The 20,986-nt window shown below is 47.3% G+C and overlaps 1 protein-coding gene across 4 annotated transcripts in view; it reads right to left on the minus strand.

Moving 5' to 3' along the window:
- The window catches only part of ARHGEF2 (Rho/Rac guanine nucleotide exchange factor 2), a 169,813-nt gene that overhangs the window by 55,220 nt on the left and 93,607 nt on the right, over positions 1 to 20,986 (minus strand). The window contains exon 1 of one of the 4 annotated variants that reach the window (XM_084823681.1): positions 20,431 to 20,718. The exons of 2 other annotated variants lie outside the window; for them this stretch is intronic. In XM_084823681.1, coding sequence (XP_084679807.1) covers positions 20,431 to 20,493 — 63 coding nt within the window. In that variant the 5' untranslated portion in view covers positions 20,494 to 20,718. Of the gene's footprint in view, positions 1 to 15,044; positions 15,264 to 20,430; positions 20,719 to 20,986 lie in introns of those variants that run through there. One more of the 4 variants, XM_084823680.1, reaches the window with a different exon arrangement.

The following is a 20,986-nucleotide window of genomic DNA, read 5'->3' on the forward strand; positions in this document are numbered from 1 at the left end:
GCTTGCGCGTTCCTGGTCGACAGCTGGCTGGCCACTGTGTGAACAGAATGTTGGACTGGATGGACCTCGGTCTGATCCAGCAGGGCTCCTCTGATGCTCTTATGTGGCATCAGGCCACTGGCTTGCTCACCCCACTCCTGAGGCACTAGCCCGACTTTATCCAAACACGAGAGTGTTAAAACTGCACTCTGGGGATGAGGAGGGCTCAATGTTTCAATAAGCTCCCGTGCTGTTTGTTCAGTTCCAGAGAAGATACAGGGCTTGTTGCTGAAAAGATGCCAAGTTTGGTGTCCTCTCTGAGCCCAGGCCGACCAGACAGACAAAGGGAGCTTTGTTCTCCATTTCAAGCCAGTGAGACCTCTGCCCTGATAGGAACACGCCTGTCTGCCCCTCTCAGCAGAGACAAGCTTCGGGTCTCCAGAGCACCAACAGGAGGGGCTTCAGCAAGGCAAATATGTTATTCTGTACTATTTGGACCGCAGCCAGAAAGCAAGAGCGATTGCAGCATCAAGAGGAAGCTGACTTGAAAACCTCTTTTAAAAGCACACCAAAAAAACACCACTCCCTTCCCACACTGCAGTGTTCGAACCCAAAACTGCAAGAGGATCTGCAGGGATGAAGTTATCAAAACCATGCCATGCAGTCTTGGTGCAATGGCCTGCACGAACAAAGCCCGACATTATTTTGTTATATACAGTCCCTGAGCTCCAGCAGCGTCAACAACGCTTTATATTCAGGAGCCTTCCCCACCCTGGTGCCCTCCAGGTGTGTTAGCACTGCAACCCCCAGCATCCCCAGCCAATGGCCATGCTACCTGGGAATGCTGGGAGGAGGGCAAGTTGGGGAAGGCTGATGCAGAGTGACATAAGTCCAACAGTCATGCCCCAAGGAGCCTACAACCTCAACTGGGAGAGGAGAGGCAAGAGTAACAGCAAGACAAGACGTGACTTGCCCAAGACCACACTACGAGTCTGGGGCAGCGTTGTGGCCAGAACTGAGTTTGAGGGTGCTCTTGGACCCAGAACTGTCACTTGAGGCACAGGTGAACTCAGTGGCATGGAGCACTTTTTATCAGCTTAGGCTGATATACCAACTACACCCTTATCTGGACAGAGATAGCCTAGCTACAGTTATCCATGCTCTGATAACCTCTTGTCTGGATTACTGCAATGTGTTTTATATGTGGGGCTGCCTCTGAAAACTGTCTGGAAACTTCAGCTGCTCCAAAATAGGGCAGCGAGACTGTTAACAGGGACTGGCCTGCAAGCTCATATTACGCCAGTACTTTTCCAGCTGCATTGGCTGCCAGTCCATGCCAGGGCCCAATTCAAAGTGCTGGTATTAACATTCAAAGCCCTAAACAGCTTGGGCCCAGGTTATCTGAAGTATGGCCTCCTCCCATGTGTACCTGACCGGACCCTAAGATCATCCTCAGGGGTCCATCTCCAGGAGCCCCTGCCAAAGGAAGTGAGGTGAGTGGATACCAGGAGGAGGGCCTTTTCTGCTGTGGCACCCCAGCTGTGGAATGAGCTCCCTAGAGAGGTTCACCTGGCACCTATGTTGTTCTCCTTCCGGCACCAGAAGAAGACCTTTTTATTCTCCCAGCATTTTAGCATTCTACCCTCCTAGTCTTTTAGCTCTGATGTTTTAAATTTGTATTTTAAATTTCTGGATTGCTGCTAGGTTTTATTCTGGTGGTAGTGTTAAATTGTGGTTTTAAGCTTTCATATTTTATATTGTTTTACACTGTACTCTGTGGTTTTAATTTTCGTGAACCACCCAGAGAGCTTCAGGTATTGGGCGGTATAGAAATGAATTAATAAAGAAACAAACAAACCCAGATCTCCATCGCTCTTTCTGCTCTACCACCATGGTGGCTGAAAGGAATGGGGGCCAATTCAGCTGCATGGATGTCCAAGAGATCAGCCTCCATGATCCAAACCACAGCATGCCTCCACGCAGAAAACAGGTATACTATGGCTGGAAAGTGCTTACAAAGCAAGCGGCTCTAGACAACTTAAGTAAGTTAGCCCCCCCACACACACACACACAAAGGCAGGTGAGAGGGAGAGCAGGGCTATTCCACCAGCCTTGCTGAAAGACTTAATTTTTTGCCCCTCTTCCCTCCCCATTCCTTTTTCTTTGTGTGTCGTGTCATTTCAGATAGTAAGCCGGCAGACAGGGACTGTCTTGGTTAATTGATTATATGTAAACTGCTCTGGGAGCCTTTTTGGCTGAGGAGCGACATAAAAATACTTCAAATAAATAAATAAATGGAAGGCATTACCTGACAACACAGCTCAACATTCCTGGCCAATTTAACCTGCATGAAAAACCCCATTATGACCCCAAATGTAATGATCAGCTGGGCCTTGAGCAAACCCCACCTACTAGATTTTCCAAAAATAAATACTGGGGGGTCAGCATCAACTCTGCCCCACCAGAACTCCTGCCCCAGTCTGTAGCAGTTTTCATGGGAAATGCTAAAAGGAAAGAACTCACATCATGAATGCAGGACCAGAAGAAATGGATTTTTAGGCAAACAGTGGAAATTTGGGCTTCAGACATTCCCCTTTTCCCTCCCCCACCCCAAGTCCACTCCAGCGTTTATAATCTGCTTTAAATGGGGCCAAGCGGCTGGAAGCCTCTTATGCTAAAACCCACGGAGCCATGAGGATGGATTTCCCTGCAACACCGGGTACTGCCGCTCGCGCCACAGTTTTCAGACTGAAAGGAGATACGCTTTTTGTCCCAGTCCCACACTCCACCCTGCTCTGGCCCCAGACACAGCGGGACAGTTGAAATTGCAGGACTGTGGCTAATGCTGCAAAACTGCTACGCAGAGGATGGTGGTGTCTGTCTTTTTGGCCCCACAGGATGGAAGATACAAAGGAGGATCCTTGCAGGGTAGGCATCTTTAATTAAAGATGTAAAAACAATACCTAAAAATACAGTAACAGATTTAGGGCACAATCCTATGCATGTTTAGACAGAAAAAAGTCCTACAACTCCCAGCATCCTGGCTGGCTGGGGAATGCTGGATGTTGTAGGATGTTTTTCTATCTAAACATGCATAGGATTGCATCCTTAGAAACAAAAACTGAAGGACTAAAATGTCTGGGAAATACAAAGGCCATCACTTTCCGCCGAAAGACTACAATGTAGTCCACAGGTGATTGTCTCTGGGGAGCTCATTCCACAACCTGGGTGCCACGACTGAAAAGGCCCTCTCTTTAATAGCCCCCTGCCTCACTTCATTTGGTGGGAACACCCAGAGGAGGCCATCTGAAGATCTTAGGGTCCAGGCAAGTATATATGGGAAGAGATGATCCTTCAGGTATCATTACCCATATAGTTTTGGGTAAGACCATGCAAGCTTTTGACTGTCACAGAACTCTTCATGAGGAAAGATGGAAAGACAGCAGAGTTTCCAGTTCCTTTCTATCGCTGATGGGGGTTCAGTGTCTGCTGGTCACACAGGCCTGCAGTCTTGGGGTGTTATCACACAGTGGCCATTTAGCGCTGCATTTGTGGGGTGGGCTGGGGGACACCAAAGAAGCCACATATCTGGTGCAGACGGTGGTCGGTTGCCCGAGGCAACTACTTTGAACAGCAAAAAGGTCTCATTTGCTGGCCTATCCCTGTGCAACTCATTTCAGGATGAATCCCATTCAGTGCTTTTTGCCCTGTCATTCTCAGGAAACCCAAGAAGCAACAGAGCACACCACAGAGTTTGGTCTGTGGAGGCTTTCGGTTACAGACAACCGGGCAGCTGAGGATGGAAAGAGGACAGGCAGATTCTCGGTTCTTGTTCGTTCCAACTTCTTCTCTTCTCAGCTGGTCACTGTCTAGCGAAGAGCGAGCAGAAGAGGGAGGCACTCTATAATCTCTCCCCAGAATGGGCCCTGCTTTGTTTGGAGGGGTGGGGGTGGGATAGGTTGGTCAGCTGGCATTTTGCCCAGCCTACAAATCTCGATTTAATGGGTGCAAAGATGAAGAGCCGTGGATGAAGTCAGCTGAAAATGTGACCCATTTTAAAAAAACCCAATAATCATACTGAAGCCCTCCTTGTGGCTTGAAGGGGTGGTGGAGAAGAATCAACAGAGAGAAAACGCAAGCATCTTTCACAGTCCTAAGAACTATTTCATCGGGCAGGCGAGACTATCCGCATGCAAAGAATGCGCCCTGCCCCAATGCATCTTCATTCTTCACCCATTCCTGGGACAAGATCTCTCATTCAAAATAAATTCCAGGGCTGAGGCCTGGCTCAAATTAAGTCCCCCCCCCCCGCCACGCCCCACCCAACGCCTGGAAGATATCCAGGCCAAAAACATAAACCCCATCAGGTGGATCTTGGTACCCAGTAGCCTACAGCATATTGTAGGTGAAAGGGGGTTTGGGGGTGGGGGGAGGGAATGGAGTTCAGCTTGTCTCTATATTTAGGTTGGCACTAGGCAATTCCTTTCTAGAGAGTTGAAGGTTTAAAGAATGGCTGGTGCTTGCAGCGTGTGCGTTCATCTCATTTTTGCCTCCAATCACACAGGTTCAGTAGGTTTTTGCATTGTTTCAAAAACTGAAAAACCTGGTGTGACCAGAGGGGAGAGCGGGACAAAAGAAAATGCACTCTTCCGCTGTAGGAAACTAAAGTTGTCTCAAAGCCCTTTCAGATCTCCAAGAAAACACTGTCTGTCTTCAGCCCTACGTTTACCCTTAAAATGTCTGATGCGCTGCCTCGGGTTGTCTGATGCACCCTTAAACAAGCCCTCACAACCAGTACTCCTGGCCTTTCCCGATCTAAACAATGGATGGGGGCAAAGTGGAGAATTACCAGCTGGAAGTGGCTGTAAGCATTCAAGAACATGAGTGGTTAAGACATCACAGAGAAGCATGAAATGCAAGCAGCAATTTCCATGCTGCCTATGATACAGTTTAAGGCAGCCTTCCCCAACCGGATGCCAGGGCTGGGGGATTCTGGGCACTAGAGTCCAAGATATCCTGAGGGCACCAGATTGGGGCGGCTGGTTTAAGGTCTTCTAAACATGGAACATGCTGACCAAAAGCATTCAGAGTTTGTGATGCCTCCGAGTGCCTCCTCCGAGGGCAGTTTGGAGGTCAGCAACAAGGGAGAGGGTCTTCTCAGTGGTGGCCCCCTGACTGAGGAACATTCTCCCCAGTGAGGCCCACCCAGCACCAACACTGTCATCTTTTCAGCGCCAGGTCAAGACTTTCCTCTCACTCCCAGCCACTTGATGGCGCTTTTAAACGTTAGTTGTTTTATCACGTCCTGATAGCTTATTGTTAATTGTTTTTAGCTGTTTCAAATTGTTCTAAGTTTCTGCGAGTTTTTATGTTTTATCATGTTGTATTTTAGGGTTTTAATTTTTGCGGACTGCTTGGGCAGTATAAGAAAAGTAATAAATGGAATGGAATGAAATGAAATGGAATGAAATGTACTGATATAGCGCTCATACTGATATAGCGCTCATCTCATATCATGTTGCCTTGAAGAACCCAGGATAGAAAAGACAGCGACTGTTCTTTTGGATAAGGCGGGGTGCGGGGAGGAAAGGGACTTTCTGGCAGCCATTCCCCCCCCCCCGCCACTCTTCGCATGGACCAATGTCCTTCCTTGGGCGCCTCTAAGGACACCGTGGTGTTAGTAAGCCTCACCTCTTTGTTTAAGAAAGGACAGTCAGAAGCAAGCAAACAAAATCTTTCTGAAGAAAGGTAGTGCAGGGAGGGGAGAAGAGGAGTCCCCGCTGGAGAATAAATCTTCCGGCTTCGATGCGGGAAGGGAAGGGTCTCGTGCCCCAGGTTCATTCATGCAGACACTCAAGAGATTCCAGGGAGGAGGAGGGGTGGGGGGGCGGAGTGGGTTTGTACCAGGCGCCAACAGCCCCTGGGAGGCTTTCACAAAGCACCAGGGTGAAGAGTCCACATTTATTTATTTATTTATTACATTTCTAAACCACCCCATAGCTGAAGCTCTCTGGGCAGTTCACAAAAATTAAAACCACAAGGTACAGCATAAAAGCAATAGAAAATATAGAAAAACTGCAGAAATTTAAAATACAGTAGCAGATTTAAAACAGCAAAGCTAAAGGACTAGAATGCTAAAACGCTAGGAGAATAAAAAGGCGCCGGAAAAAGTATGGCACAGGTGCCAGGCAAAGCTCTCTAAGGAGCTTATTCCACAGCTGGGGTGCCACAGCAGAAAAGGCCCTCTTCCAGGTAGTCCCCTGCTTCACTTCCTTTGGCAGGGGCTCCGGAGAAAGACCCCTGAAGATAATCTTAGTGTGTGAGTAGGTACATATGGGAGGAGGCGATCCTTCAGATAACCTGGCCCCAAGCCGTTTGGGGCTTCGAATGTTAATGCCAGCACTTGGAATTGGGCCCAGACCTGGACTGGCAGCCAGTGCTGCTGGAAAAGTACTGGCATGATGTGATCACACTAGCCAGTCCCTGTTAACAATCTCGCTTCCTGTTTGGGCCAGCTGAAGTTTCCGGACTGTTTTCGAAGGCAGCCCCACGTATAACGCATTGCACTAATCCAGATGAGAAGTTATCAGAGCATAGATAATTGTAGCTAGGCTATCTCTGTCCAGATAAGAGTGTAGGTGGTATATCAGCCTTTTTCAGCCTTGCACCCTCAATCCCTGGACTCGTAATGCTAGGATGAACCTAGGGGCTGTCTAGACCCTCCCTCTGACCAAAAGACAGGGCCAGATAAACTGCAGCATCTCCCCTCCCACCCCCAAACACACAAGTCAAGGTGTATATAAGTTCCCAAACCCAATGAATTTATTTTAGCAGTTGAATCAGAAAATCCCACAAGCTCCTCTCCCCTCCCCTGGCAGTGAAAATACAATAATAATAAATTAATAACTAGCCATTTGCTGCCTTTTCATAACAGCCGAAGTCTGCTGGTGGCCACCTAACTCTGCTTAAAGAAGGGCCAGTTGTAGGTTTCTGGGATCCATCAAATTATAACGCTACTGCCAGACACAACACACACACACACGTAGGGTTGTAAAGAAGCGAGAATTTTGGCAAATGTCACTTCTGGCCTGGTGGCATTCCAAAATACTCTCCCCTTTAATCCAGGGGTCTGCAACCCTATTGGCCCCTGGGAGCCACACACAGCGATGGGCAAGGAGTCAGGCCCACGCACACACTCTCATGCACACGCACATGCATGCGCACTCAAAGTCGGGAATGCAACTGGGCTGGGGAAGAGAGTGCACAGGGATGACTCTCCTCCTGTCTTCTCTAACCTAGTATAATTGGATTCCCAGCAGCAAGCAGTTTTTTGATGGGCCACCGGGAACCCGATCATGCTGGGGAAGAGGGTGTTTGAGGAGAGGCATCCCTGTGTACATTCTTCTGTAGCACAGTCACGGCAAAGCAGTGTGTGTGTGTGTGTGTGTGTGTGTAATTGGGGGGGGGAGCAGCATATGTGTATATTGTCTGTGTGCTTTCATGTAAATGTCTTTTAAATGCTATATATTGTATTTTAATGTTTTAACTTCTGTAAACCGCACAGAGAGCTTATTATGTTAATAATAATAATAATAATAATAATAAGAAGAAGAAGAAGAAGAAGAAGAAGAAGAAGCCCATGTGCTTCCAGTTGCCCATAGGTACTCTAATCACCCTGGAGTAGCACCTTCTCTCATACGTTCCTGCTTAATTGCTAAGATCATCTTCAGAGGGGACTACTAGGGAAAGAGCCTTCTCTGTAGTGGCCCCGTCTGCGGAGATCCACCTGGTGTCTTCACTGTATACATTAGATACCAGATTAAAACTTCCCTCTTCCAAAAGGATTTAGGCTGCAATCCTATACATGTTTAGACAGAGAAAACTACTACAACTCCCAGTGTCTAAACATGCATTGGATTGCAGCCTTAATCTTTGATCCGTTGCTCTGATTATTAATTTTACTGCGGGCTCTTTAATGTTTTCTTTTTAAATTGTTTTAATGTTTGTTTATGTTCAGTATTGATGTTTAATATTGTATTGTTTTGGTATTTTTATACTTGTGTTTTTCCAGTTATTATATTGTCTTTTGGAGGGGCGAGGAGGTTATGACGGTGAGTCTCTCCAGTGGCATTTGCCAGTTGGGCAGTATATAAATTAAACAAACGAGCAAGCAAACAAACAGAATCACTATTAAAGGAAGAAAATACTGATCCCCCTGGCATCTTTTCAGTTGCCTTCCCGCAGTTGTGGAACATTCCTCCTCAAGATGTTCACTTCCAGACATAATTCCCCGTCTTCAGAAGGAAAAGGAAACCCCCATTTACCTGGCAAGAGTTAGGATGGGTGGGGTAAACGGGTCAGGTTCACCAAGGGGGTCAGGGATTGTATCACTGAACCAGACAAGTTTCTCTTTGAGGCTGCTTACTATAGGTTTGATTTTGTGTTAAGTGATCTTTTGTAACGCGGACCTGAGTATCTGGGGAGATAGGAACAAAATTTTAAGAATAAACTAAAATAAATAATCCAGAAACTTCTTACTGCATGAGGGATAGAAACGCACAGGCATTCTAAATTAGAAGCTGTGCCTTTTCCACATATCTTTTTGCCTGCAAGGAGGAAAACTACGAGAGGTGGACAATTCTAAGCAGAAAAGAGGTGAAAAGAATTAAGCACATACACAAACACCCACTGCTCTTATTCTCCCTCCTCTGCTCTATTTTCGTTTAAAAAAGAACAAAAATGGAACATTACTTATTTGGTCTCGTTTGGCCCTTATCACAACTCTTGGGGGACCACACAACTTTAAAGAACTACAGAGCAGTGACAGTTTCCTTCCGCAACTACCCCCCCGCCCGTTATCACTGCTATCTTAACCCTGACATCTGTGGTGATGTGCACACATGTGCTTAATGTGCAGAGAGAGAGAGAGATTCCAGTGCACCATCAAACTCATAAACAGGCACACTGCTACATGCTTACGGCAAATTCATGTCACTGTTGGGCTAGCTGTGGCCTCCTGAACTTGCTATGCCCGTCCCCATCTCTGGATAGACAGCCATGTGCAACTGTCGCAAGACTACCACACTGGGGAAAACCAGGGTATGTAGAAAAGTAAGTTTGCTGTGGTGAGCAATGCACATGTTGATGGTGCGAATGCACCCCTATTTCAAGCGCCCCCCATAAGCCCGATGGTTGCACCAAACAGCCCGCAGCTGGAGTCACATATATGGCCTTTCCTTGCCAGTTGTTTACAGTATCTGGCATTCAGATATACTGCTTCTGAAGGTGGAGGTTCCAGTTAGCAGCCACAGCTGTTGCTTATCTATGTAGCATAATCACTGTACATAATGGCTTGGGACCAGGCTATTTGAAAGACCGCCTTCTCCTGCATGAGCTGCCCAGGTTTTAAGGTCTTCAAGGGAGGTCCTTCTCTTGGTACTGACACCACTGGAGGCGTATTTGCTGGGGACCTGAGAGAGGGCCTTATTGGTGGCAGCTCCCAGGCTTCGGAACTCCCTGCCGAGGGAGGCTAGGTTGCTTCCCACTGGGTTGTCCTTCCGCCGGTGGGCAAAGGCGTTTTTATTCAAGCAGGCATATAAGTTGCTCTGTTGGGTTGGATGCTTTTTTATTCTTTTGCTGTTGTGTTTGTGACTGTGTATTTAATATATTTTATTATTGTTTTAATGAAGTGTTTATTTTAAATGTCAGTTCTTATTATTATCATCTGCCTTGAGTGCCATTTCCTTCGTAGAAAGGCGAAGTATAAATCAAGCACAGAAATAAATAATGCTTTCCAGAGTTAACATAAGCAAGACAGACAGATCCCTGCTACGCGGAGTTTACCGTCTAAATTTTAACAGCAGGATAAAAGCAGTGGGAGGGGATCCCTTTTTTTAAACATCATCTAAGTTACTGGCCCTCACCACCCAGTGTAACAATAGAAATGTATATCACGTACACACGCACACATCTGTACACAGCCGTGATGCGCGCACTCACATTTAACACACACTCCACCTTTTGTGCCCCCTCCGCGCTCCTCAGGTAGCCCCAGAAAACACTACCACACAGAGGACTAGCCTCTTTCCAAATCAGCAATGCCATCCAGCAACCTTCCCTCAAAACAGCAGCAGGAGCTAGGCTCCAATCCGCCTCTGCTAAGCCCAGCATTCACATCGCTTCCCTCTTGTGCAATATGTTCTCTGCCTTTTGCTATAAAATGGGAGGGAAGGAAAAGGAATAGACTCCAGAACACAATAGCTGCTGAATGTTTCCGGCTTCAGCCAGAGCTACCAGTTGGGAACTGAGCCAGGCGGATAAGAAAACAGACGCAAACAGGACAGGAAGGCCTCAGGGCTGGTGGGGAGAAGGCCAGTGGGGCATTTCAGGCCTGTCCCAAACCCCCACGGCCCAAACACTGACGGTGCTTTGGTCCTCAAATGGTTGTGGTCAGTCAGCAATGGCCAACAGACGCTGCGCAGCGGGTGGGCCTGTCCCAAGGCAATGGCTGTTCCCGCCATCCAGGGTAGGAGACAGACACATCTGAGTCACGGGATACAATCCCCAGGGAAGCCCCATGTGGAAGTTGCCCAACAGCACTCCAGCCCTGCTTCTTCCCAGAAGCCTCAGCATCTCAGCCATGGCCTCAGGCTGAAGTGAAGCCTCCCCACTTTCAAAATTGGGACTGCAAGTTCTTTGGGGCACGGTCTTGTGTTTGTTTTGCTCGCGTTACTCTAAAAGCAGGGGTGGGCGACCCGTGATGCCTGCATGCAGCCCTCCGCCGGGCCCTGTGCAGCTCGCTGGGCCCTTGGGAGCCCTACCCACTTTTCCCGAGCGGAAAAGATTGCTATGCTGGCACTGGTATCAGCAGCGCGGAGGCAGCGATCATAATGAACCTCGCTGGGATGGAGGAAGAGGCTTTGGTCCAGCCACAGTGGTGGGAAAACAGGAATCTTGGACGGGAGGACTGAGGTGGGGGGTTAAAGCCTCTCCCACCCCCCAGTGATTCCAGCACTGCCAAGGTCACTCTTGAAAGAGCAATCTGGGAGGTGATCACCGGGAGGGTGGGAGAGGCAAAGAAACCCATCTCATCAGGCAAGGAGGAGAGGCTCTGGTCTTCTGAGAGAGGGAGGCAGACTTCTCTCTATCCCTTCTCCCCATCACGCATAGATTTATAAACCTCGATCGTGTCCATAGCCATCTTTATTCTAAATGTAAAAGGACCAAGCACTTTAGCCTTTCTTACGGAGGAGGTGTTCCATGAGGGCCCACACCCCAGCAGGGACCCACTGACAAGGGCCCCCTGGACTTGCTCCTTCGCTTCACCTTTGCAGCCTGCCCGTTCGCCTGCCTCTCGCTCCGGCCCAGACAACGGTGGTGGTGAGAGCGAGGAGCTGCAGGTGCCACTGAGGGAGGAGGAGGTCCACTGAAGGGAGGTATGAGAATTTCACTGCAGTTTGCAAATCACCCTAAAATGCCACATCCACAATCCCGAACGCTAACGGGAGCACACGTTTCCTGAAAATGTTCGCAAATTCCCAAACTTGTTCACCAAACGTGTGCTTGAAAAATGCACAATTTTCTCAAAGTGCATACCTTTCTCAAAATGTGCCCATTTTGAAAAATGCACAGCTTTCTCGAAGTGCACAACTTTCCCCATTCAAATGAACTGAGAACAGGTCACAGACGAGCACAGGAGCAAGCCAAACGGAGCTTTGAAGTAAAGTTCAGAGAATTTCAGCAAGGTCCAGCATCCTCGGTCCTCCCATCTCGAGCCCTCAAAAACCTGGAGCCAGCACCGGTGCTCCAGCTCCTGCAATCATTTTGCCCCCCCCCCCCCAATCACTTTTCTCCAGCTCTACAAATATCCTTTCCAAAAGGAACAATGCCAATACAGCGATCATAATCCAGGCCTACCTTACAGGGTCATTGCAAGGATTAGTAAGATAATTTACTAGGTGTTCAGAGTGCCTCATGTACAAGTGTTATGCAGAGCAGGGAGAGACAGACATTTGCCTTTCAGGGTCTACTTTTATAGTACAGTTCCAAGTTCAACCAGCCAGAGTCTGGCACAAAAGACATACAATTAGAATTAAACAGCCTGCATTGAGTTAGAATATGTTTTGAGTACCAGAAATGAACAGAGCAGACAGTCCTTCCACACAACAATCCACTTCTGGTTACCCCAAGCTTTCTTCATTTCAACAGTATAATTTAGGGGCGTGGGGGGGGGGAGTTATTTTCTTGCTGCTCTAGTTAAGCAACTTGGAGCCAGAAATCCTGGCTGATCTACTGCAAATCACCCAGAGGCCTACGAGTAGATCCAAAACTACCTTTCGCTTGCGCCTGATAAATAGTATAAACTTAATATAAAACCAATATCAAGTATGAGCAGCAGCATCCTTATCCAAGACTTTGCCCAGCCTCATCTCAAGCCCAGGCTCCTTCCTCAGTTTGAGCCTGTTCCTTGTTATGACTTGAGTGGAGGCTGGCCATTGCGAGGAGAGCATCTCTGAGCATGAGGGGAGTGCCTTCCCTTAACATCTAAGAACTTTCAAGGGAATTGTGCTTCTTTAAAAGGGTTGTTGAATGGAAAAAACAACAGAAGAAGACACCCGGAGAAGACTCTCTTGCTTTTGCATCACTGGTAGGGCAGTCAGGCCTCCAAGTAGGTCCCAAACACACACACCCTGCTCCTGCCTCTTTGTAACACAACCTTCAACTTGCTCAGCAAGGGAAAGGCAGCAGGAAGCCAGGGAGGAATTTAGCACATCAGGAATACAATCGGCTCCATTCAAGCAAAGAAATGAAAGTAAGAGGCACAACCCAGTGCAAAATTACAGGTTCCCCACAGAACACCTTTTCCCTGAGAGGCCTCGCTTCCATACCACAACCCACAGAGTGCCAAGCTTTCTGGTATGGAACAAACAGACCCTTATGTGCAGTCACACACATTATACTTAAGATCTTGTTCTTAAGAGTTCATGAATCCCAAGTAAATAGCACTGCTTGGAGACCTGTTCACCATTATACTGGAACATTACTCTGTGAACCGCCCAGAGAGCTTCGGCTATTGGGCGGTATAGAAATGAAATGAATAAATAAATAAACGAACGAACGAACGAACTGCCCACTCGGCCATGGAAGCTCACTGGGTGACTTTGGGCCAGTCACAGACTCTCAGCCCAACCCACCTCACAGGGTGGTTGTTGTGAGGATAAAATGGAGAGGAGGGTAATGTAAGCCGCCTTGGGTTCCTTGCAAGAGGAAAAAAGGTGGGGTATAAATGCTATCTATCTATCTATCTATCTATCTATCTATCTACCTATCAGTGACAGATTTGGGGCACTATCAAGGAGCAGCTGAGTGGGAGGAGGAAACATCTGGCCCACAGTGCACGACCCACTAGGACCTTTTCTTGCATACAGCCCCATTGAAATGAATGGGAGCTGCACAAGAACACGCTGCTCTTGCCCCACTCCTGTTCATTTCAGTGGGGCTGGGCTGGCGCAGGAGAACACTATGGCAGATCGTGCCCTGTGTGGGGTGTGTGATGCTGTTTAGATTTCCACCAAAATGTATCAAGCCGCCCTTTCTTAATCCGTGTTAAGAGTCTTGGGTTTGCACCCGACCTCTGGTTTTGCAGCTGCTGGAACAACTACTAGAAACAGTCCTACTTCTCTAGGATTGTGGTTCTCTAGGGAGGGATTAATGGCTGAAACCAACTCAAGCCTTGTTATCTTTGGAACAGAACCCAATAGCCCCTGTCAACCACTGTATTCCTTGCCCATTCAAGGGGTGAAAAGCTGGAAAGGGGAATAATTCCCAATAAATTATTAGAGAGCTTCGGCTATTGGGCGGTATAGAAATGAAACAAACAAACAAACAAATAAATAAATAAAATAAACACCAGGTCTTAAAAGGAAGGGCCCACACTCAAGATCTCTAAATGCAGATTAACTGCCTCTTTACCACCATGTTGGATTCACATACAGGGTAGATAAAGGGCTGGCTTTTCCCAACATCTCAACATATAGATATCTGGTACAAAGCGGGCGTTGAAAAGTCGTAGAAAAAGAGAGAAGGAAGGAAGGAAGGAAAAGTTTGCAAAGGAATAAATAAATACGTGAATATTGCCCTACCAAAAGAGATCGGCTTCTTCCACGATATCCCAAGAGAACAAAGGACGGCCAGATCGATTCGGCTGTTGGCAACGTCAACGCATGAATTAAATGGCACACGGCAGTTCCCCTTGTCCTGTTTTCCCAACTTGCTCCCGCCCCCGCCCCCCACCACACTCAAACGTATGAGTGCACAAGGCCACCGTCGTCCATGAACAACCATAACAACAAAAAGTGAAGGGAATATGCAGGGTCGGTCCCCCAACCCACAATGAATGTGTGGATTATTACTGGTGAAAGGACGTGGCAGCTGGTTGGGGAATCAGCTTGGGAGATGGCAGCATTCCAAAAGCCTGGGTCATTCATTCTCAAAATAATTGGGAAGGGAAGGGGAGGAAAGATAAAATGGGATTTGCATGGGTTTCTTTCCCCTCCAGGGAATCAAGAGGGTACAAGAGGGGGAGAGACGACTCCTGCAAGCAATTCAAATCCCAGAGCCCATTTTTCCATACCTGGACTATCCGTCATACGAAATACTCCACAAAGGGACCCCAGTCAACTTCAGGGCTCCCTGCTCTGTTGTTAACTATCAGGGTTAAGTAAGAATAATGTTAACTATCAGGGTTTCCTTTCCCCTATGAGAAAGGTGTGCCTAATTCTGCCTACCAAAGATTTAAAACAGGATGGTGCAATGAGGGATCAGTGGCACATCTCCCCAAGAGACAGCAAAGACACTTAAAATTCAGGTAATCAGACCGCTAGAAGGGATGGATTTTTTAAAACAAAACTGCAGCTAATCTTAATACTGTGAGTGCCTCTGACCATGTGCAGAGTGCTTCTCTCTCACCCATGCTGCCACTAGCAAGGATCACATGCAACCTCCTTCCCTACAATGTTATACTTCTAAACCATTTTGGGAGGGGTCATAGCTCACTCATACAGCACCTGTTTTGCATGCAGAAGGTCCCGGGTTCGATTCCTGACATCTCCAGGCAGGGCTGGGAAAATTCTTGACTGAAACCCTGGAGAGCCACTGTTGCCAGTCAGTGTTGCCAAAGCTGGGCTAGATGGACCAAGGGGCTGACTCGGCATAGGCCAGCTTCCTATGTTCCTACATACCACTTATATCCTTATGTGCAGTATGCCTTTCTCTTGCCGCTGTGTTTCTCTACAGCCAGGTCAGGAGATGATCCCTATCACCTCTTTTTAGAAATTAAACACAACGTCTGGTGAAAAATGTTCGAGTTCAAAATAAGAAACCCGAGTTCCAATCTCCACAAAAACCTGGTGCCTCAGTCGCCCTTTCGTAAAAACGGCAGCAACGCATTACCTCACAGGGGTGATGGGAGGCGGCCTTACCAGACCTGGCTGTGGGATTATGGAAGTTGTACTCCAACACATCTGGCAGACATCAGGTTAGGGAAGGCTGATGTAAGGGCAAAACAGGGGAAAGATCTCCTTTGTGGGTTTGATCAGGTGTGGGTTTGATCCTCCCGAACCGCATGGGCCGGTGCACGCTCACCACTGCTTGACTGCAGCATGAAGTGATGACTTGCATGTGCGAATGAGCTGTTGCAGAACACACACTAGAACAGAGTTTCTTCCTGCCTCCTAACCTTCTCCCTGATTCACATCCTCAAATGCACTGCTGTTCATTTGTTAGCAATGTTCCTATACTGCTTCTCATTTGCACAAATGCCAAAGCGGTTTACAACAGCAGCATAAAACAATAACTACACAATAATGCAATATTACAGATTACTCAAAACAGCTCATGGCTGGGGGACAGCCAAATAAAAAGATACACTGTCAGTGAACGCCTAAAACATGCCAGTGTTGAGGCCTGACGAACTGCAGAGGGGAAATAATCCACAGGGCACATGCCACCGCAGAGAAGACCCCATCTTTGCATCACCGCCAAATGGAAATCCGTAGGCCATGGCACGGGCAACAGGGCCTCCTCTGAAAATTGTAGTGCCCTGGGAGATAGGCCTAGGGGAGAGGTTCCTTGATTTTTCCGCCGGAGTCAATTTCACACAGTCATGAATGGGCAAACTGGACCTTCTGCAGTTCTACTTCTCAAGTTCACATGGATGTAGAGAAGGGGTCCACAACCTTTTTGGATCAGTGGGCGCATCTGTAATGTTGAAAGAGTGTTGTGGACAGTCTCACAAAATGGCCACCAGGGTTGAAATAGCGAGCCGCAAAATACTCATTTCCCAGAAGACTGGTGAGACTAAAAGAAAAGTAACTTGCCCAGGAATATAAGTCCAAGCAGAGGTGGGGGCTGAACTCCAAAACACAAAACCACGCTTATGAACCCAAATAAAGATGGTGTTGGAGGGCAGCACTTTGCTGTGCAGCATGCCTCCTTGGTATGTTTCTGCACGCAGGCAAAAACTTTTTTGTTCTGAGAGGCCTTTGGGGATAGATAGTCTGGACCTGTGAGAATATGATGGATGGCTACTTTTTAAATTTTTATATTTTATACAATTCTAATATTATTGAAGATTTAATTATATTTATAACCTTTGTATATCCCTATTTATATGTTTGAATTGTACAAATTTTAATGTTGTGAAGCTGCTTTGGATCCCAGTATTGGGGAAAAGTCGGGATGTAAATATGATGATGACGGTGCCGATGATACCAGGCTCCCTGTTAAAAAAACATTTTTAATTTTTTTTTTAATCTTAAGAAATAAAATAAAAATCAGGAAGGGCAGGCCTGGTGGGTGCCAAGAGAGGTTTCCCCAGACACATTGCTGGCCACGGAAACCACGTTGGAGACCTCTGCTGTAGAGTGCCGCTGTGAGAAGAGATGGGCACAAAGCACCCATCTCGCTGCGCACCCAGTTTCCATCTCAGCTGCAAAACCTCAACCTTCGCTGGAACATCTGGCTTATCGGCTGCCATGTTTGGCACCACGGAGGGTCTCGGGCGTTTGTTGGCAGAGCTGCCCACTACGGCTGCCAACCACAGAGGGTCTGGCTGGCCCCTGGGAGAAACACAACAGTCAGCTCAGCCTGATGGAAGCCTCCAACTCTCCCCTTCTCACAGCACCAGCTGGGGCCAGGGGAACCTCCCACCAGCCAACGAAAACAAAGTGGGGGCTTTTGAGACATGCCAAGGACTATTTCATCCTGTGGGCCATCTCCTGACGAAACACTGGAGGGGCACAGCTTAACATCCCTAAAAGGAGAGGTGTGGTGGGCCAGGCATCATGGCCTCCCACGGTGAAAGCCCTTACCAATAATCCTAAAAGCATGGAGGGTGAGTGTGGTTAGCACTCAGCACATGGTCAGAGGTGTTCACCTTGTTATTGCTGCTTCATTACAATTCTCAGCTGTGCCTTGGCACTGGCACCAAAGAGTAAGGGCACAACTGAAAACAGGCCCTCAGAGAGAGAGAGAGAAACAAAGAAGAAAAGAAAAACGGTGAAGAAAAAAACGTTATCTCTCTGATCTCCCCACTCCACCCCAGTGAAAATGGAATCAAAAAGTTGGCAGGGATACCAATGGGTTATCTATCCCAACCCTCACTGTCCTAAGGGAAGGTAACTTTTAGCTAAAGCATCCTCAGCTCCCATTTTTCCTTGCAAACTGCCAGGGAAGACGTTTCTGCAACTTCCCTAGGATGCTCACGCCACTGTTGTAATGTTCTCCATACTTGGGAGCTTTGGCTAATGTTCAACCTAAATCAAGCATGCTGTTGTTCCACCCACTCTCTGCCATGGCTGTGGAACTCACAGCACCTAAAGATTCATAGAAGGAGGTCCCAAAGAGTTCAATAGGACTGGTTCCCTAGTATCTGAACCCTTACTCCCCATGCTCAAGTCCCACTCCTGCCACAAGGTGACTTGTGTGGCCTTGAGCAAGTCACATTCCCTCTCCATCTCAGTCCTGTCTGTAAAATGGGACTATGGCTGGCCCACCTCACAGGGCTGTCATGAAGTGCTCTCAGTTGCAGTGAATGCTTTTTCAACTGGGTTAGCTTTTGGTGACCATGGTGATGTAGGGGTTTTTTAAATTATTATTCGCCTGTCTCTAAATACACCCCTTCATTTTTACCTAGTAACACCAAGCTCAAATCTTTAGGCTAGTTTCAAATGCAAGTACATTAATTTGTGATTGCTTATCCTCATGCCACCCTAGCATTAGCTTAAAAGGAAAGGCTTTTAGGGGGAAAAACAGATTTTTAAACAAGGAACAGCTATTTTGGGCACAGCAGTTCAGATTTTGGTTAAAAATAACTACAATAAATGTACTGACTTATTATGGACATTGTTCCATCACGCAGAAGGGCCAATAAATCACCCCACAAGGGCAGCTAAATGCCCCCCCCTTGCCTGTTGTGGGGGAACTGAAGGGGTTAAGGGAGGAAGGCAGAAGCGATGAACAGAGGTTGTTCCCTTTTCTCTGCTGTTTCATTTCACAAGGTTACCCCAGGCTTAATTTTTTTTAAAAAAAACCCACACAGTACATAGCTGTGTTCTAGGAAGTGGAGTCCTCCACCCTCTCTTCCCTTTCTGTCTGCTTTGAACTGCTCTTAATTAGATTTTGTTTTGACATGGGGAATATAAGACTACCAATTTTATGCAAGAAAATGGACAACTTAATAAGGATTTAGCTTGAAGGAAGACACAAACCATCAGCTCCCAACACAAAAGCTCCTCCAAACGATGGCCCAAACACACATTGTTTACAACTATCCAGAAAGCGGGCCTCAAAGCTTTTGCAGTGCGGCGAACTGCCCCAGTTTTGCAACCTAAACCGAACAGACAAAACACACACCCCCCCCCTCCACATTTCACACTCAACAGAGAGACCATGCACGACACCACGTGCTGTGACCCTTTTGCAGAACCTCCTCGTCTTGGGGTGGAGGGCCACGCTGTTCAGGCAGACGCTGTCTTTTCAGCTGGCCCTTTGGGTCATAAAGCACTCCCATCCCTCGGAAAGCCATTGTCTTGCCACACACAAAGAAACATTCGTTAAGCCCAGGGAAAGGCTGAGCGGACCAGCAGGCATGCTGGGCGAAAGCATAGTTTGAAAACAGATATGAGAGGCAGCTAGAAAACATGGTCTAACTTTTGCTCCTTGTAACACTTCAGGTTCTTTGCTGCAAGAGTGGGAACAGAGGACCCCCAGGAAAGAGAGCTGGAGTGAGTGGCGTGCTGGAAAATGGGAAGGAAAAGAATCCCCAATGAAAATGATGGTTGGGAGGCGGGGGGAATAGATAAAAATACGTATGTGTAACTCTAGGGTATGAATGTTTCAAAGATGCGGGGACACAGCAGAGCTCTGGGGTCTGTTTTATATGGTTACTGTGGAGTTGGGAACAACATAAGAGATGTCCTTTTATGTTGTTATCTACAGAAACCTGATTGTTCAGGCCTTTAAAATAAAGAGACATCTGGCAAAGCAAGATTTCAAACAAGAAGTGGGAGGGCAGATGTGTGTGTGTGTGTTTTAAATACAAGTAAAATTATAGGTTTCTTTCAGTGCTGCAAGATTAAACCAGTTTGCCAAAATGCATAAATAGGGCCACAAATGCAGATCATTAGAGTTGTGTCCTGGCTGCGATCCAAGGAAAGAAGATTTATTTGGAAGTCAATGAAAGTCACCAGACTTCATTTTCACATAAAACGTGTTCAGGATTGAGCTTGGAGCTCCATTTCACCGGGTCTCGCCAGCCTGCGAAGTTTTATAAATCAAGCCCAAATCAGATTAAGAGGAAGACATAGACTCATGTTTGTCTCTCATGCTGTTTTTTTTTTAAAGGGTCTCAAAAGAACATTTTTTTGTCTCCAACAAATGAAGATTCTATGGGAAAGAGGGTTTTTAAAATAAAGAACAACCCCAGAAACTCTCAAATGGAAACTACCCTCCCCGCGCGCGCGCTCATGCAACATAGAGACACATCATCCACAAAAACTTCCCCATTCGCCCACATGCTTCCTAAGTTTGAGGAAGGTTATAGAGGACTAGCTATTGATGTCATAGTCAGGACAATCAAAGAACCACGGCCCCCACCCCAATACACTATTTTTGAAATCTTCTCCATGGAAAACATGGTAGACCGGACTGCAAACATAAAAATGTTGGCTCTCCCCACAATTATGCCTCCCCCACAAAGCTTATGCCATGAGAACCCAAGTAGTTTCAAAGACACCCCAAAATCTGTAGTTGTTTTGTCAGGAGGTCCCAAAGACTTTCAAGACACCCCCCCCACACACACACACACACACACACCCTGACATAAAACCTAGACAGGACAATGTAAAATGGTCCTCTCCCCACCCCAAATGTATAGATCCTAAGAGGACAAACCTTCAAGGCGTTCTCTTTCGTACGATCAATCCTAGATCTGGTCAACGATTCTATCCGAGACATAATCCAACACTGAATCCAACCGACTCCCAATCGATCCGACTGGGTCTCCTGCTAGCTAGATTGGTAGGGGATATTTTGGGCATGAAAAGCAACTGAAGATCAAAATCAAAAAGCGGCAGCAAGAGGGATGGATGAATGAAGTTCCCTCTGCGTGACAAAGAGAGGCACCCTGCAGCCTTGTCCTGCTCTGCACATCCAACGCGTAGCACAGGAAGTTAACTGGCCAAGCTCAAAACTGTACTTGGGTTGTTCAAATTGCTTTGCTCCTCCTCTCGAAAGTGGAGGAGGAGGGGGGGACCCACTGATGGCTTGGCTTTACATCATCTTGACAAAAAGAGAGAGTTGTGCGCACAGGCAGTCCTCTTCCTAAACAGCAGCTGCTGGCAGCAGGAAAAAGACCTCAGAAGCGTGTGGCAGGTCCAGACAGCTCCAGTTTCAATGGCTGTGTAACGTTCTGGTTCCGACTTCCCACAGTGAGCACCGCAGATGTGGC

Source organism: Heloderma suspectum, chromosome 17 (genome assembly GCF_057233095.1).
Source record: "Heloderma suspectum isolate Gila_16-S chromosome 17, 16-S_ref, whole genome shotgun sequence".
Taxonomy (NCBI): Eukaryota; Metazoa; Chordata; class Lepidosauria; order Squamata; family Helodermatidae; genus Heloderma; species Heloderma suspectum.